The sequence below is a fragment of the Heterodontus francisci genome, chromosome 20, assembly GCF_036365525.1.
Source record: "Heterodontus francisci isolate sHetFra1 chromosome 20, sHetFra1.hap1, whole genome shotgun sequence".
NCBI classification, from domain to species: Eukaryota; Metazoa; Chordata; class Chondrichthyes; order Heterodontiformes; family Heterodontidae; genus Heterodontus; species Heterodontus francisci.
In genome coordinates this window covers 54,127,704-54,142,497 of record NC_090390.1, presented here as the reverse complement: position 1 = coordinate 54,142,497, position 14,794 = coordinate 54,127,704, and the positions used below count along the sequence as shown (strand labels likewise).

The 14,794-nt window shown below is 42.0% G+C and overlaps 1 protein-coding gene across 3 annotated transcripts in view; it reads left to right on the top strand.

Moving 5' to 3' along the window:
• lhpp (phospholysine phosphohistidine inorganic pyrophosphate phosphatase) overlaps window positions 1–14,794 on the top strand; it is a 150,276-nt gene that overhangs the window by 25,567 nt on the left and 109,915 nt on the right. For all 3 annotated transcript variants that reach the window (XM_068052802.1, XM_068052801.1, XM_068052803.1), the window contains exon 3: window positions 1,099–1,252. In XM_068052802.1, the coding sequence (XP_067908903.1) occupies window positions 1,099–1,252 (154 nt within the window). The remainder of the gene's footprint in view (window positions 1–1,098; window positions 1,253–14,794) is intronic.

Sequence of the window (14,794 nt, the reverse complement as noted above, 5' to 3'; positions counted from 1 at the left end):
TGGCAAGCCTGCATTTATTGCCTATCACTAGTTGTCCTGAAAAGGTGGGCTGCTGTTTATAGCCACTGCAGTACTTCTGCTGATGGTGCTTCCATGATGCTCTTGGGTAGGAAATTGCGGAATTTTGACTGAATGATAAAGAAGCAACACTTAGATGTCTAATTCAGCATGGTGTCTGCATGGCAGGGTAATTGGCAGTCATGGTGGGATATTACTGCTCTTATCCTTTTTGATGATATATGTCATGGAACTGGAGTGTTGGAGTAATCCTGGTTGTTACTGCAGTGCATTCAGTAGATAACATATATACTGGAGTTGTAGCTGCTGTGCACATGGAATGCATATTGAGTACAGTGGCAGGGTTGCCATTGAAGTTAACTGCACTGTCCCTGGATGGTGTCAGACTTCTTGAAAGCTGCAGCTGCACCCATCTAAACAAGTAGTGAGCATTCCACCACATTCCTGATGTGAGCCTTATCCTTCGTAGGATTTGAAGGGTCAGGAAACAAGCCATTTGTCGCAGCTCAGTCCTTGTAGCCAGCTTATTGATATGGTTGGTCCAATTGCCATTCTAGTCAATGACACGCTTTTCAAGATATTGATGGTGAGGAATTGGATAGTAGTGCCTTTGATCATCAAAGGGAGTTTGTTGGACTTTTTTTGTTACAGACAATCATTGCCTATCCTGGTTTAGACAAAGCCTATACCTTGTGAAGGTAGTGTCGTAGGCTAGCATGGGTTCCTTCATTTTCAAATAATCCAGTTCTTGTTTTGTAAAACATGCTCAATAAATGTGTCAAGAGATTTTACGGTCTGAATTTTTTTTTTTGAAGGACTGTGTGTTTGTGTCTCTTTCAGATGATTTGTAGACAAATATATCCCTTTTTCCCCATCACCATTGCTAGGTATATTATTAAAGAGGTATTTGTAAGGATGTGAAAGGTGGTAGAAAATGGTTAACATGCTACTAAATCTTCTATAGTAGAATTCATATTGTAACCATTAACTCTTAATATTTGAAAACCAATCTGACTAAACGAAATGGTAAAGCTGGGAGTACAGCATTTAATGTGATCCTATCCTTCACTTTAATTCTAGATCTTCTGCCAGAGTTTAACCATATTGACCAATCGAATCCCAACTGTGTAGTGATTGGAGATGCCGCAGAAAACTTTTCTTACGAGAACCTAAATGAGGCTTTTCGAGTTCTGATGGGACTGGAGAAACCTATCCTGCTATCTCTTGGCAGAGGGTAAGAGGCTTTTATTGTTTGGTACGAATGCCCTAAAATCTGTAAACATTTTTTTCCTTATGGCTAATTCAATTTTAAATTGTGTACATGGAGGAAAAATCACTGGGTCTCCCCCCATGAGATCTATGCTGAGAAAGAACCAAAGGTTTTTCCAATGAAGCACTTTAATTTGGCGAAGGTCAGTGTGCAAGAACAGGACTGTAAAATTGTAACATCCCATAATACTCTAGTAGGTATATCTTTATAATTTAACTATTTTGGTTGTTTGTCTCTTTTTGAACCTGCCATCAGCTAAGATTTTGCTTCTTGGGATATCAGTGCTGTAGAAATGTACACCCTGAGGTTTTTAAAATGTGGGATATTGCAGCTTTCCAGTCAATCTCTCATGACATTCATATGGGGAGTCAAGATCAAATACCATTTTCAAGTCAAGTCGGAGGATATTTGGGCTGTAAGGGAGGGGATGGTAAGCGGGTTGGGGTGGTGCAATTGACTGGGAAAGGGAGAGTGATACCTCTTTGGGAGGGTGAGGCTAGCCCTGTGAGGGCAGAAAGTTATCACATTAAGCAAGACAACTAAGATGAGAGAGGAGGGCTGCTGAAAGATTTAAACAGAGAGAATTGTAGGCATTAAAATATGGGGGATTCCAGTTGGCATTTATATTTGGGGATTTGAGTTCTACAGTTTGGGATGAAATCATGAATTAATTATTTGAATTAGTGAAGTGCCTTTGGTCAGATTTGCTGGGGATGGGTGATATCTTGTGGTTGCATTAACAATGCCTTAAGTCATGGTATGCAGTGAATGAATAAGGCCAGGAGCAGGACCTAACTGGAGAATTGGCTGAACAGGGTTTGCTTCTGTTTAGGTATGAAGTCTGATACTGCCGGGTAAGGGGAGAAGCACCTGTCAGCTCAGCAAGGCCAACAGACAGAAATCTTTACTGCCCCTGAGGAGATTGAACTTCTGGCCAGTGGTTATCTGTTGAGCAGAAATTAAACAAAATTAACAATCCTAAGGCGTTAGAAAATAGTTCACATTTGAAAAGGATTAAAAGTTCCTATCTGCCACAGGAGTTTTAGTACTCGTTAGTGCAGAGTCACCCAGTGGCCAGAATATGGAACTGCATGAAGGCTCAAACCAGGTACTGCAAAAGGGAATAAAAACCAGAAATGCTGGAATCACTCAGCAGGTCTGGCAGCATCTGTGGAAAGAGAAGCAGAGTTAACGTTTCGGGTCAGTGACCCTTCCCGAAACGTTAACTCTGCTTCTCTTTCCACAGATGCTGCCAGACCTGCTGAGTGATTCCAGCATTTCTGGTTTTTATTTCAGATTTCCAGCATCCGCAGTATTTTGCTTTTATTTTACTGCAAAAGGGAATTGCACAATAGCAGGATTTTTTTGTTTTTCAGGCACAAAATTCTGAGTCCCTCCCTTACCTTTTATTTACATGTTCCATCACTGACTTTTCTCTTTCTGGATTTTTGCTTTCATTTTATTCTTTTTCCTGAAAGCTTGGAGGCGCAGGGCAAGGCTAATATACTTTAATGAGTACTTTGTATCGGTGCTCACTAAGGAAGTGGAGGCTGACAAAATATCAGTAGAAGCAGAGAGAGTAGTGGCAATGGATAGGATAAAAATTGAGAGGGGGAGGTACTAAAAAGGTTAGCTATGCTTGGAGTAGATAAGTCACCTGGTCCGGATGGCCTGCATCCCATGTTGCTGATTGAAGTGGGTGTGGAGATAGAGGAAGGACTTGCCATAATCTTCCAATCTTCCCTGGATACGGGGAAGGTGCCAGAGGATTGGAGAGAGGCAAATGTGATACCCTTATTCAAGAAAGGATATAAGGACAGTCCTAGCAACTGTCGGGGGATGGGAGCCTGAGGGGTAGCTCAAATTGGAAGAAACTAAAGCTGGTAACAGGAGGTAGAAAAGTAACAAGAGACATTAAAAAGCACCCAAAACAAAGGTGAGCATCAACTAGGCTTAGAATGCAGAATAATGTCGAAGACAAGGTTAAGGGCACTCTACCTGAATGCAGGTAGCATTCGCAACAAGGTAGATGATTTAAAGGCCCAAATAGAGGTAAATGGGTGTGATCTAATTGCCATAATGGAAACATGGCTACAGGGTGACCAAGACTGGGAACTGAATATTCAAGGATATTCAACATTTAGGAAGGACAGGCAAAAAGGAAAAGCAGGTGGTGTTGCGCTGATGAGGGATGAGATCAGTACGTTAGTAAGGGAGGATCTCAGATTGGAAGAACAAAATGTGGAATCTGTTTAGGTGGAGCTAAGAAACAGCAAGGGGCAGCAAAAATTGGTAGGAGTTGTTTATAGGCCACCAAACAGTAGTGGTAGTGTGGGGCATGGTATTCAGGAGATTAGAGAAGCATGTAGCATGGGTAGTACATAATCAAGGGTGACCAATTTGCATATAGACTGGGGAAATCTAATGAGCACTAATGCTTTGGAGGACGGGTTTCTGGAGTGTGTTAGGGATGGTTTTCTAGAGCAGTATGTTGAGGAACCGACTAGAGAACAGGTTACTTTAGATCTAATTTTATGTAATGAGAAAGGGCTAATTAGTAATCTTGTTGTAAAAGAACCTTTAGGGATGAGTGACCATAATATGCTAGAATTTTATGTTCTGTTTGAAAGTGAGGTAGTTCAATCTGAAGCCAGGGTGTTAAATTTGAACAAAGGAAATTATGACGGTATAAGGGGCAAATTGGCTGAGGTGGATTGGGGAAAATACATTAAAAGGTATGATGGTACATAGGCGATGGATAGTCTTTAAAGAAATATTACATAGTTTACAGCAACTATACATTCCTTCAAGGCACAAAAACCCCAAAAGTAAAGACGGTCAACCTTGGATAACAAAGGATGTTAAGGATTGTATAAGATTAAAAGAAAAGGCCTATAAAATTGCCAGAAATAGTAGTAAATCTGAGGATTGGGAGGATTTTAGAATTCAGCAAAGGAGACAAAGAAACTGATAAAGAAAGAATAGAAAATGAATATAAGCTAGCAAAAAATATAAAAATGGGTTATAAAAACTTCTACAGGTACGTAAAAAGGAAAGGTTTGGCTAAGGCAAATGCGGGTCCATTCCAGGCAGAGTCAGGAGAATTTCTCATGGGAAATAGAGAAATGGCAGAGAAGCTAAATGATTACTTGATGTCTGTCTTCACTGAGGAAGATACAGGAAATCTCCAAAATTAAAGATCCAAGGGATTAGGGAGAATGAGGAATTGAAGGAAATTATTATTAGTAAGAAAGTTGTATTGAAGAAATTAATGAGGCTGGAGGTTGATAAGTCCCCAGGACCTGATATTCTACATCCCAGAGTGTTGAAAGAGGTAGCTATGGAGATAGTGGATGCATTGGTGATCATCTTTCAAAATTCTATAGATTCTGGAGCAGTTCCTGCAGATTGGAAGGTCACAAATGTCGCCCCACTATTTAAGAAGGGAAGGAGAGGGAAAACAGGAAATTACAGATCTGTTAGCCTTACATCAGTCTCTGGGAAAATGCTAGAATCTTTTCTAAAGTATGTGGACACTTGGATAATAATGATCTGATTGGGCATAGTCAACATGGATTTATGAATGGGAAATCATGTTTGATGAATCTGTTGGAGTTTTTTTTTGAGAATGTTACGAACAGAATTGATAAAGGGGAGTCAGTGGGTGTGATATATTTGGTTTTACAGAAGGCTTTTGATAAAGTCCCCCACAGGAGTTTGGTTAGCAAAATTAAAGCACATGGGATAGGAGGTAATATACTGGCACGGATTAAGGCTGGGTTAACTGGCAGAAAGCAGAGGGTAGGAATAAACTGGTCTTTCTCGCGCTGGCAGGCTGTGACTATTGGGGTACCACAGGGATCAGTGCTTGGGCCCAAGCTGTTCACAATATATATCAATGATTTGAATGAGGTGGGAATGTGTGTTGTGAGGAAGATGCAAAGTGGCTTCAAGGGGATTTGGAAAGACTTAGTGAGTGGGCAAGAACGTGGCAGATGGAATATAATGTGGAAAAATGTGAGATTATCCACTTTGGTAGGAGGAATAGATGTGCAGAGTATTTCTTAAATGGTAAGAGATTGTACAAAGGGACCCTGGTGGCCTTGTCAATAAATCACTGAAAGCCAACATGCAGGTACAATGGTATGTTAGCCTTTATTGCAAGAGGATTTGAGTACAGGAGTAGTGAAGTCTTGCTTCAAATGTATAGAACCTTGGTTAGACAGCACTTGGAGCACTGTGTGCAGTTTTGGTCCCCTTACCTTAGGAAGGATATTATTGCCATAGAGGGAGTGCATCGAAGGTTCACAAGACTTGTTCCCGGGATGGCGGGATTGTCCTATGAAGACAGATTGGGGAAACTCGGCCTATATTCTCTGGAGTTTCGAAGAATGATAGGTGATCTCATTGAAACCTACAAAATACTTAAAGGGATAGACAGGGTAGATGCAGTTAAGATGTTTCCCCTGTTTGGGGAGTCTAGAACCAGGGGACATAATTTCAAAATAAGGGGGAATCCACTTAGGACAGAGATGAGGAGAAATTTCTTTACTCCGTGGGTTGTGAATCTTTGGAATTCTTTATCCCAGAGGGCTGTGGAAGCTCAGTCATTGAGCATGTTTAAAGCAGAGATTGACAGATTTCTCAATACCAATTACATAAAGGGATATGGGGATAGTGTGAGGAAAAAGGCATTGAAGTGGATGATCAGCCATGATCGTATTGAATGGCGGGGCAGGTTCGATGGGCTGAATGGCCTACTCCTGCTCCTATGTTCATAAAGGCCAATTCGTTTAACATCAGTGGTGGGTAATTTTTTAGAAACTATAATCAGGGAAAATATCAACAGACATTTAGAGAGGTTTGAGTTAATTAAGGATAGCCAGCATGGATTTGTAAAAGGCAAATCATGCTTGACTAATCTAATTGAATTTTATGAATTTGAAGAAAGCATTTAATAAGGTACCACATAAATGGCTGGTTATCAAAATTGGAACTCATGTAATAGGAGGGTCCATGTCCAATTGGATATAAAATTGGCTTAAGGACAGAAAACAGCAAGTCGGAGTAAATTGTTGCTTTTTAGACTGGAGCCTGGAGGATGGTAGACAGTGGTGTTCCCCAAGGGTCAGTGCTGGGACCACTGCTTTATTTGCTATATATAAATGACTTGGATCTTGGAATACAGAGTCGAGTCTCAAAATTTGCCGACTACACCAAACGTGTAGGTATGGCAAACAGTGAGGATGATATGAACCGCCTGCAACAGGATATAGGCTAGCAGAATGGGCAGAGAGATGCAGATGGAATTTAATACTGACAAGTGTGAGATCATGCATTTTGGCAGAGGCACTATATACTCAATGGCACAGTTCTAAAGAGTGTGCAGGAACAGAGGGACCTGGGGGTGCATCTGCATAGATCTTTGAAGGTGGCAGGACGTATTGAGAGAGTGGTTAGTTAAGCATATGGGATCTTGGGCTTCATAAATAGGGGCATTGAGTACAAAAGTAGGGAGATTATGCTGAACCTCCTATAAAGCTCTGGTTAGGCCCCGACTGGAGTATTGCATCCAATTCTGGTCACCACACTTCAGGAAGGATGTGAGGGCCCTTGAGAGGGTGCAGAGGAGATTTACAAGAATGGTTCCAGGGATGGAGGATTTTAATTACAAGGTTAGGTTGGAAAAGCTGGGTTTGTTCTCCTTTAGAAGAATGGAGATTGAAGGGAGATTTAATAGAAGTGTACAAGATTATGACAGACTTAGGTAAGTTAGACAAGGAAAAACTGTTCCGATTAACTAATGGTACAAGGACTAGGGAACAAAGGTTGAAGGTTTTGGGCAAAAGATGCAGGGGGAATATGAGGAAGCACTTTTTTTACACTGGGTGGTAATGACCTGGAACTTGCTGCCCACTAGGGTGGTGGAACAAAGAACAAAGAACAGTACAGCACAGGAACAGGCCATTCGGCCCTTCAAGCCTGCGCCGATCTTGATGCCTGCCTAAACTAACACCTTCTGCACTTCCGGGGCCCATATCCCTCTATTCCATTCCTATTCATATATTTGTCAAGATGTCTCTTAAACGTCGCTATCGTATCTGCTTCCACCACCTCCCCTGGCAGCAAGTTCCAGGCACTCACCACCCTCTGTGTAAAAAAAAAACTTGCCTCGCCCATCCCCTCTAAACTTTGCCCCTCGCACCTTAAACCTATGTCCCCTAGTAACTGACTCTTCCACCCTGGGAAAAAGCTTCTGACTATCCACTCTGTCCATGCCGCTCAAAACTTTGTAAACCTCTATCATGTCGCCCCTCCACCTCCATCGTTCCAGTGAAAACAATCCGAGTTTATCTAACCTCTCCTCATAGCTAATGCCCTCCAAACCAGGTAACATCCTGGTAAACCTCCTCTGTACCCTCTCCAAAGCCTCCACGTCCTTCTGGTAGTGTGGCGACCAGAATTGCATGCAATATTCTAAGTGTGGCCAAACTAAGGTTCTGTACAGCTGCAACATGACTTGCCAATTTTTATACTCTATGCCCTGACCGATGAAGGCAAGCATGCCGTATGCCTTCTTGACTACCTTATCCATCTGCGTTGCCACTTTCAGTGACCTGTGGACCTGTACGCCCAGATCGCTCTGCCTGTCAATACTCCTAAGGGTTCTGCCATTTACTGTATACCTCCCACCTGCATTAGACCTTCCAAAATGCATTACCTCACATTTGTCCAGATTAAACTCCATCTGCCATTTCTCCGCCCAAGTCTCCAACTGATCTATATCCTGCTGTATCCTCTGACAATCCTCATCATTATCCGCAACTCCACCAACCTTTGTGTCGTCCGCAAACTTACTAATCAGACCAGCTACATTTTCCTCCAAATCATTTATATATACTACAAACAGCAAAGGTCCCAGCACTGATCCCTGCGGAACACCACTAGTCACATCCCTCCATTCAGAAAAACACCCATCCACTGATACTCTCTGTCTTCTGTGGCTGAGCCAGTTCTGTAAGTGAAGAAGATCAATGACTTCAAGAGGAAGTTGGCTGGCCACCTGAGAGAAATAGACTTGAAGGGCTACAGGGATCGAGCCAGGGAGTGGGACTGACAGCATAGCTCCGTGGAGAGCCGGCATGGACTCGATGGGCCGAATGGCCTCCTTCTGAGCCACAAATGACTTTATTATAAATGCACCAACTCCCTGGTTATTTATATTCCTTCCCATCCCGCTTTCTGTAATGACTCTGTTCCTTCCTTCTAGGGAGGAAGAGGGTACTGCATAAAAGGCAGATCTTCAGGGAGCACCTTCCTAACCGGCCTTCACCGAGGACCAATGTGTCCGGCTCCTTCACTTTGCTAAAGAGGCTGTCACTGAGCTAAGTTACCTCCCGCAGCCACAATGGAGCCTCCAGCAAGGGCATGGACAGCACTGCCTGTGGCTGCCGAGATCATTGTGGCCTTTAACCTTTAAGGAATGGACTCCTCCCACACTGTTATCTCTCCATATGCTGTTCATACCTGTATCAGTGAAATTACCGAGGCTGGCTGTGCCCAAAGGAACAGCTACAGCACTTTCCCAAAGGACAGAGTGACGTAGGACGAGAGCATTAGACTTTTCGCACATTGCAGATGTCCCCAGGGTGTAAAAGGCCAAAGACTGAACTCACAATGCCTTGCATGCTCGCCATCACTATCCAGGCATCTTTCTCAATAGAAAAAGATTCTACTCCTTCAATGGTCCAGCGTGTTTGGGACCACAAGCATCACTGGTCTCTGCCTGGCTTCCTGGCAGCAGTCATGACGCATTCATCCTGTGCCAGTACTTTGTGCTGCTTTTATTTTAACTAGTTGGCCAAGTCAAAAACTGGCTTCTGGTCAACAAAAGATATTCCCTTCCAGACGTGGCTTATGACTCCTGTCAAGAACCCAGGCCCAGCCACAGAGGTGGCCTGCGAGGGAGCCATAATTCCACCAGAAATATATTCAAGCAGACAGCCAGTGTGCTCGAGCAACGCTGTCACTGCCTTGACTGTTAGGGAGGAGCTTTACAGTTACCTGTCACTGTTTCCAGTTGGCCCACCTTTGCTTTAAACCCTTTGTTACCCTTGCTTAACAAAAATTGATTGATCTCAGTCTTGAAAATTTCAAAGGGCTCAGTATCCTCCGCCTTTTCGGGGGAGCGGAATTCTTATTTCCATTGCCCTTTGGGGGAAAAGTGTTTCCTGATTTTACTCCTAAATGACTGAGCTCTAAGTTTACAGTTATGCCCCTTTTCAGGATTCCCCCACCAGAGGAAATGCATTCTCTGTATCTACCTTATCAAATCCCTTAAACCTTTTTAAAACCTCTGTTAGATTACCACCTCAGGCTTCTAAATGCAAGGGAATACCAGTCCAATTTATACAACCTATCTTCATAATTTAACTGTTTAAGCCCTGGTACTTGTTTGTTGTGCTGCATTCTGCATAACTTTGTAAAGCTGAAGGACCAGTCCTTTACCACCACATGGGCAGCATAAGTGGAGAAGGAGGAAAAGCAGCATGAAGAGGGCAAAGAGCAGGAGTCGTATCAACCATTGGTGCCCTGAGCTGCCAGAGCTCAGAGCAGCACATCTAAGAACACTTAATATGAATCACCCCTGCCATTCGCAATGCACCAACCAGAACATATCAATATCTGCCTGATGCCAGTTGTGTAAATTGTCATTTCTCTATATGGGAATATGAAGTCTGCAGCAATTCATATTAATTGCATCTGCAATTTCTTCAGGTCTTTGAAATATTAAATCCTTGGTTGCAGTTGCTGATCAGTGCCAAGTTATTGGTTTAAGTGATTGTCCATGGGAAAACATCAGAGTGATCTATAATCAGATGGCAGGGCGGGGGGAGGCTCTGTTGTTTACAACACTGAGGTAAAATTAATAATTTTTCTTTGTTCTGAGATGAAAATCCCTGTGTAGAACAGTGTTTTATGTCTCTGGCAGTCTATATTTTGCAGTTTTAAAAAAAAAGTTGCATTTATATAGCATCTTTCACGACCACCGGACATCCCAAATTGCTTTACAGCCAATGAAGTACTTTTGTAGTGTAGTCACTCTTGTAATGTAGGAAACATGGCAGCCAATTTGCACACAGCAAGCTCCCACAGACAGCAATGTGATAATGACCAGATAATGTGCTTTTGTGATGTTGATTGAGGGATAGATATTGACCCAGGGCACTGGGGATAGCTCCCCTCCTCTTTGAAAGAGTGCTGAAAGAGAGTTCAATCACCCTCCGATTCCACGATAGACCACATGAGACTCAAGCTCCTTTGTTTACCGGTTTATTGCAAGCATATGCAGGGGAGACCGTACCCATGCAAGATGGCGTACGAACTCCCCGAGTGGTTACAAAGCATCATTCTTATACCATTTTACAGATAACAGCTCGTTTGCATTTACCAGTCAATCAGTTACACTTCTTATCCCTATCCAATTATGTCTACTTGTACATATCTAGGTTACCCTATTACATTCTAAGCACGTATACATTATACTATCCAATCATTAGCCAGGCACGTACACATGAAACTTAGAGAGTTGTCTGGTTTTTGTCACTCCTGACAGCATCAGGCCTTCTCCTTTGTTCACCCTAAGGCATGTACACATAAAACCTTGTCTGGTTCCAATCACTCGAACAGCTTGTGGTTCATCAGACCTTCTCCTTTGTTCACTGGTCCTAGTCTTTTTCTCCCCCTTCAGTGCCATGGGATCTTTTACGTGCACCTGAAAGGGCAGACAGGCCTCGGTTTAACGTCATCCGAAAGACGGCACCTCTGATGGCGCAGCACTCCCTCACTGCTATGCTGGAGTGTCAGCCTTGATTTTTGTGCTCGAGTCCTGGAGTGGGACTTGAAGCCACAACCTTTACAAGTTTCCTTGTAGCAATCATCTGTTCGCACGTCATAATAATGAAATGAAACTCTGCAGGGCAGAGATAGACCCATGTTTTGATCTTCATAACCTCTGTATGCACTTACTTGCTTTTGTTTTTTAATCATTAGTTTTAGTCGGAATTATTTAGTTTGCCACTTTTTGGGGTGGACTGAAGTGCATGGTGTGCAACTTCTGTAAAATATCTCTGTTACGAGGTCATTGTTAATGCTGTGGTGTAATAAACCCTTGCATGTTCTGCCAGGGGGACTGGATTAAGGATTGTGAAAACTGTGGGTGAACCTATGGAAACTGCATGAGATTGTAAAATTTGGGATAAAGTTCTGGTTTTGACATGGGGAAATGCCACCATTGTTTAAACATTGCTCCTTTCAATAGGAAGGCAATATCATAGAGACTGATAAATAGAAGGGGGGAAGGAAAGGAGGAAAAAAAAATGTCTACCTAGTCAGCAGCAAGTTGTTGAGCCAAGTTTGTTCCTTGATTAAAAAGGGAGAAAAATTACAAGAAGGGGTGGACTGTTGCCCACAAAAATATTCCATTGTAGGAAGTATTTATAAAATGCATAATTCAAAATTCCATTATCTTGGGCACAAACATAATCACCCACTTTAAAAATCAGTTGGTAGAGAAGTAATGTTTGCGCACACATGGATACAGTATACATTTAGAATGATTAAAATATACAATGTGACTCCAGAATGAAGTCCAAATTGGCAAGGCAGATCTATACTTTAGTCAGTAAGTGAGAAGTTAAAAGTTATTCCAGCATGACAGAATTACTCAAGGAGACTCCTCTAAATGTATTGATTTACATTCAGCATCTATTTTAGATGGGATGTGGAATTGGCAGTGTAATTTCTCTGGTCATGCCATTGTCAGAAAATTAAGCTGCTTACCCTAGCCTATGGAAGGTTAATGGTTGCTCAAGCAGAGGTCAAGTGGTCATTTGAGAGAGAGGCTTTGATGGATAATTGAAAATGGCAGAAAGATAAACCATAAAACCACGTCCGACCATGTTGCGCATTTCTCATCTGCTGTCGGCGATCTTAATGCAGTCCATCTGGCATGGAGCAGAAATAGTTCTCAAAAATGATTTGCTCAATAATTCTGTCACTCAGCTGACATTATCTGCTCGATTGAAAGTGAGTTATATTTAAGTGAGAGAACAATATGAATTATTTTTTCAAAGTTTATTTTAGCTTGCAATAGATTGAGAGGCATTTAATATTTTATCCCCTCTCCATTAATCTAGAGATTTTCCTCACATTTTTTATCTCCACTGCAGGGTTACTTTGAAAGACTTCACAGAACAATGTCTTTTACTTTTCATATTGGCAATGGAATGTTTTGATCCCCTTTTCTAATGTGCATGTACTAACACATAGGAGGAGGCCATATAGCCCATTGTGTCTCAGCTGAGGCTAGCTCCCTTTTAGAGCTGAAAGATAGCATCCTGGTATAGTTAGAGCACAAAGAAGGCCATTCGGCCCACCATGTCAGTACCGGCTCCCAGCAAGAGCAGCTCAGTTAGCCCCACTCACCTGCCCCTTCCCCGTAATGGTGCATTTTTGTTTTCTCTTCAGATAATTATCCAATTCCCTTTTGAAAGCCACAGTTGAATCTGCCTCCACCACACTCTCAGGCAGTGCATTCCAGATCCTAACCATATACGATGTGAAAAGTTTTTCTCATGTCACCAATGGTTCTTTTGCCAGTCATCTTAAATCTGTGCCCTCTGGTTCTTTACCCATCTGACAATGGGAAGAGTTTCTCTCTATCTGCTCTCTCTAGACCCCTCATGATTTGAACACCTCTATCAAATCTCCTCTCAATCTTCTCCAAGGAGAATAACCCCAGCTTCTCCATCCTAGCCATATAACTGAAGTCTCTCATCTCTGGACCCATTCTTGTAAATCTTTTCTGCACCCTTTCTAAGGCCTTCACATCCTTCCCAAAGAACGGTGCCCAGAATTGGACACAATATTCCAGTTGTGGCTGAACCAGTGTTTTATAAAGGTTCATCATAACTTCCTTGCTTTTGTACCCTATGGCTCTGTTTATAAAGCCTGGGATCTCATATGCCTGTTTAACCACTTTCTCAACCTCCCTGCCACCTGCAATGACTTGTTCATATGAACCCCCAGGTCGCTCTGCTCCTGCACTTCCTTTAGATTTGTACCCTTTATTTTTTATATTGTCTCCTTTCATTCTTCCTACCAAAATGTATCACGTCACACTTCTCTGCATTAGAAGGAATTATTTTTCTGCATCAAAACCTCTTCAATGAGATTTGTAAGATAGAGGTATGTTAATTCCTCGCTATAGTGCTTACTATCTAATTATTACAATTGTGGCTGTAACCTATTACTCAGTTTCTTTATTAATGGAGAAACTACGCAAGATGTCCTCTCTAATATGCTGAATCCTATAGCCAAGCTTTCTGTATGCCTCCAAAATGTTAATGGTGGGTTAATTATATTGTTAAAGATATACAGGTGAATTGTTTAATTAATGACTCAGCGGATATAAAGAGAGCCTCTGGGACATGGGGGAAGAGGCAGAGATATGTAATACTGCATTCTGTGAAAGAAAAGGATCTGTGTCTAGCTTCATTCTTCACCATTTGGCTTGGATCCATTTATCATGGTAGTGGAGGATAGTTGTGTAAAGGTGAAGATTGGAAATTTAAAAAATTTTTCAGACAGAAGGTTGTAATCTGAGTTATTTTTGAGAAGAATGGCTGAAATTAAGTGTAAAGTGTCAGGGTATGATTTCCCACCGACGTTCTCTGAATCTTATGATCAATGGAAAAATGAATTAGATATGTGGATATGGGTTACATCCTTACTGAAGAGAAAAAAAAGTATAGCCTTGGCACTGTCACTTCCTAAAAGCAAGATATTTGTGAGCTAGAGGCCCGTTAATTGGACACTGAGGAAGGTTTGGAGCTTCTATTAAGTGATAAAACCAGATGAGGAAAGGGTCTCGGGCTCCCCTTTCGCCCCTTCTCTGGTTTGACCACAACAGGGTTTATCTTTTTAACCTTACCACCTCAGTGAGCACTTTCTCCTGTTACTCGAATATACACTTGCAAATGAACCAATCGGACAGGTTTTCTTGAGTTTAAATAAGAAAGATGTAAGTTTCTTAACATTAACACTCTAAACCAGTTAAAATTACTAAAATACGTGACGCATCCATGCTCCCATTCATACGAGAGGCACACACACAAATAGATACAGAGGGGAAGAAAGAGTTGGGAGGTTGAAATAAACTCTGTAATAAATGGAATTCAAGTACTGAGTTTCAATGTCCTTAGCTGAAGTTAAAGTCTTGAAGTCTTTACTGGGGCCACATGCACAATTCAGGCTTGCTTCTCTGGTTCCAGAAGGCCAAAGAGAGGCTTTATCCATCGTCTTGGTTGCTGTCTGTCTGTAAGGTTCTGTAGTCTTGAGGCTTAGCAGCTGCCTCTGAGGTTCCTCTGGGACTTTGCTGGAGAGGGAGATACAGAGAGAGGTGCTTTCTTCTTGGAATTCAGTTACAGTCTTTCTCCTTTCTTA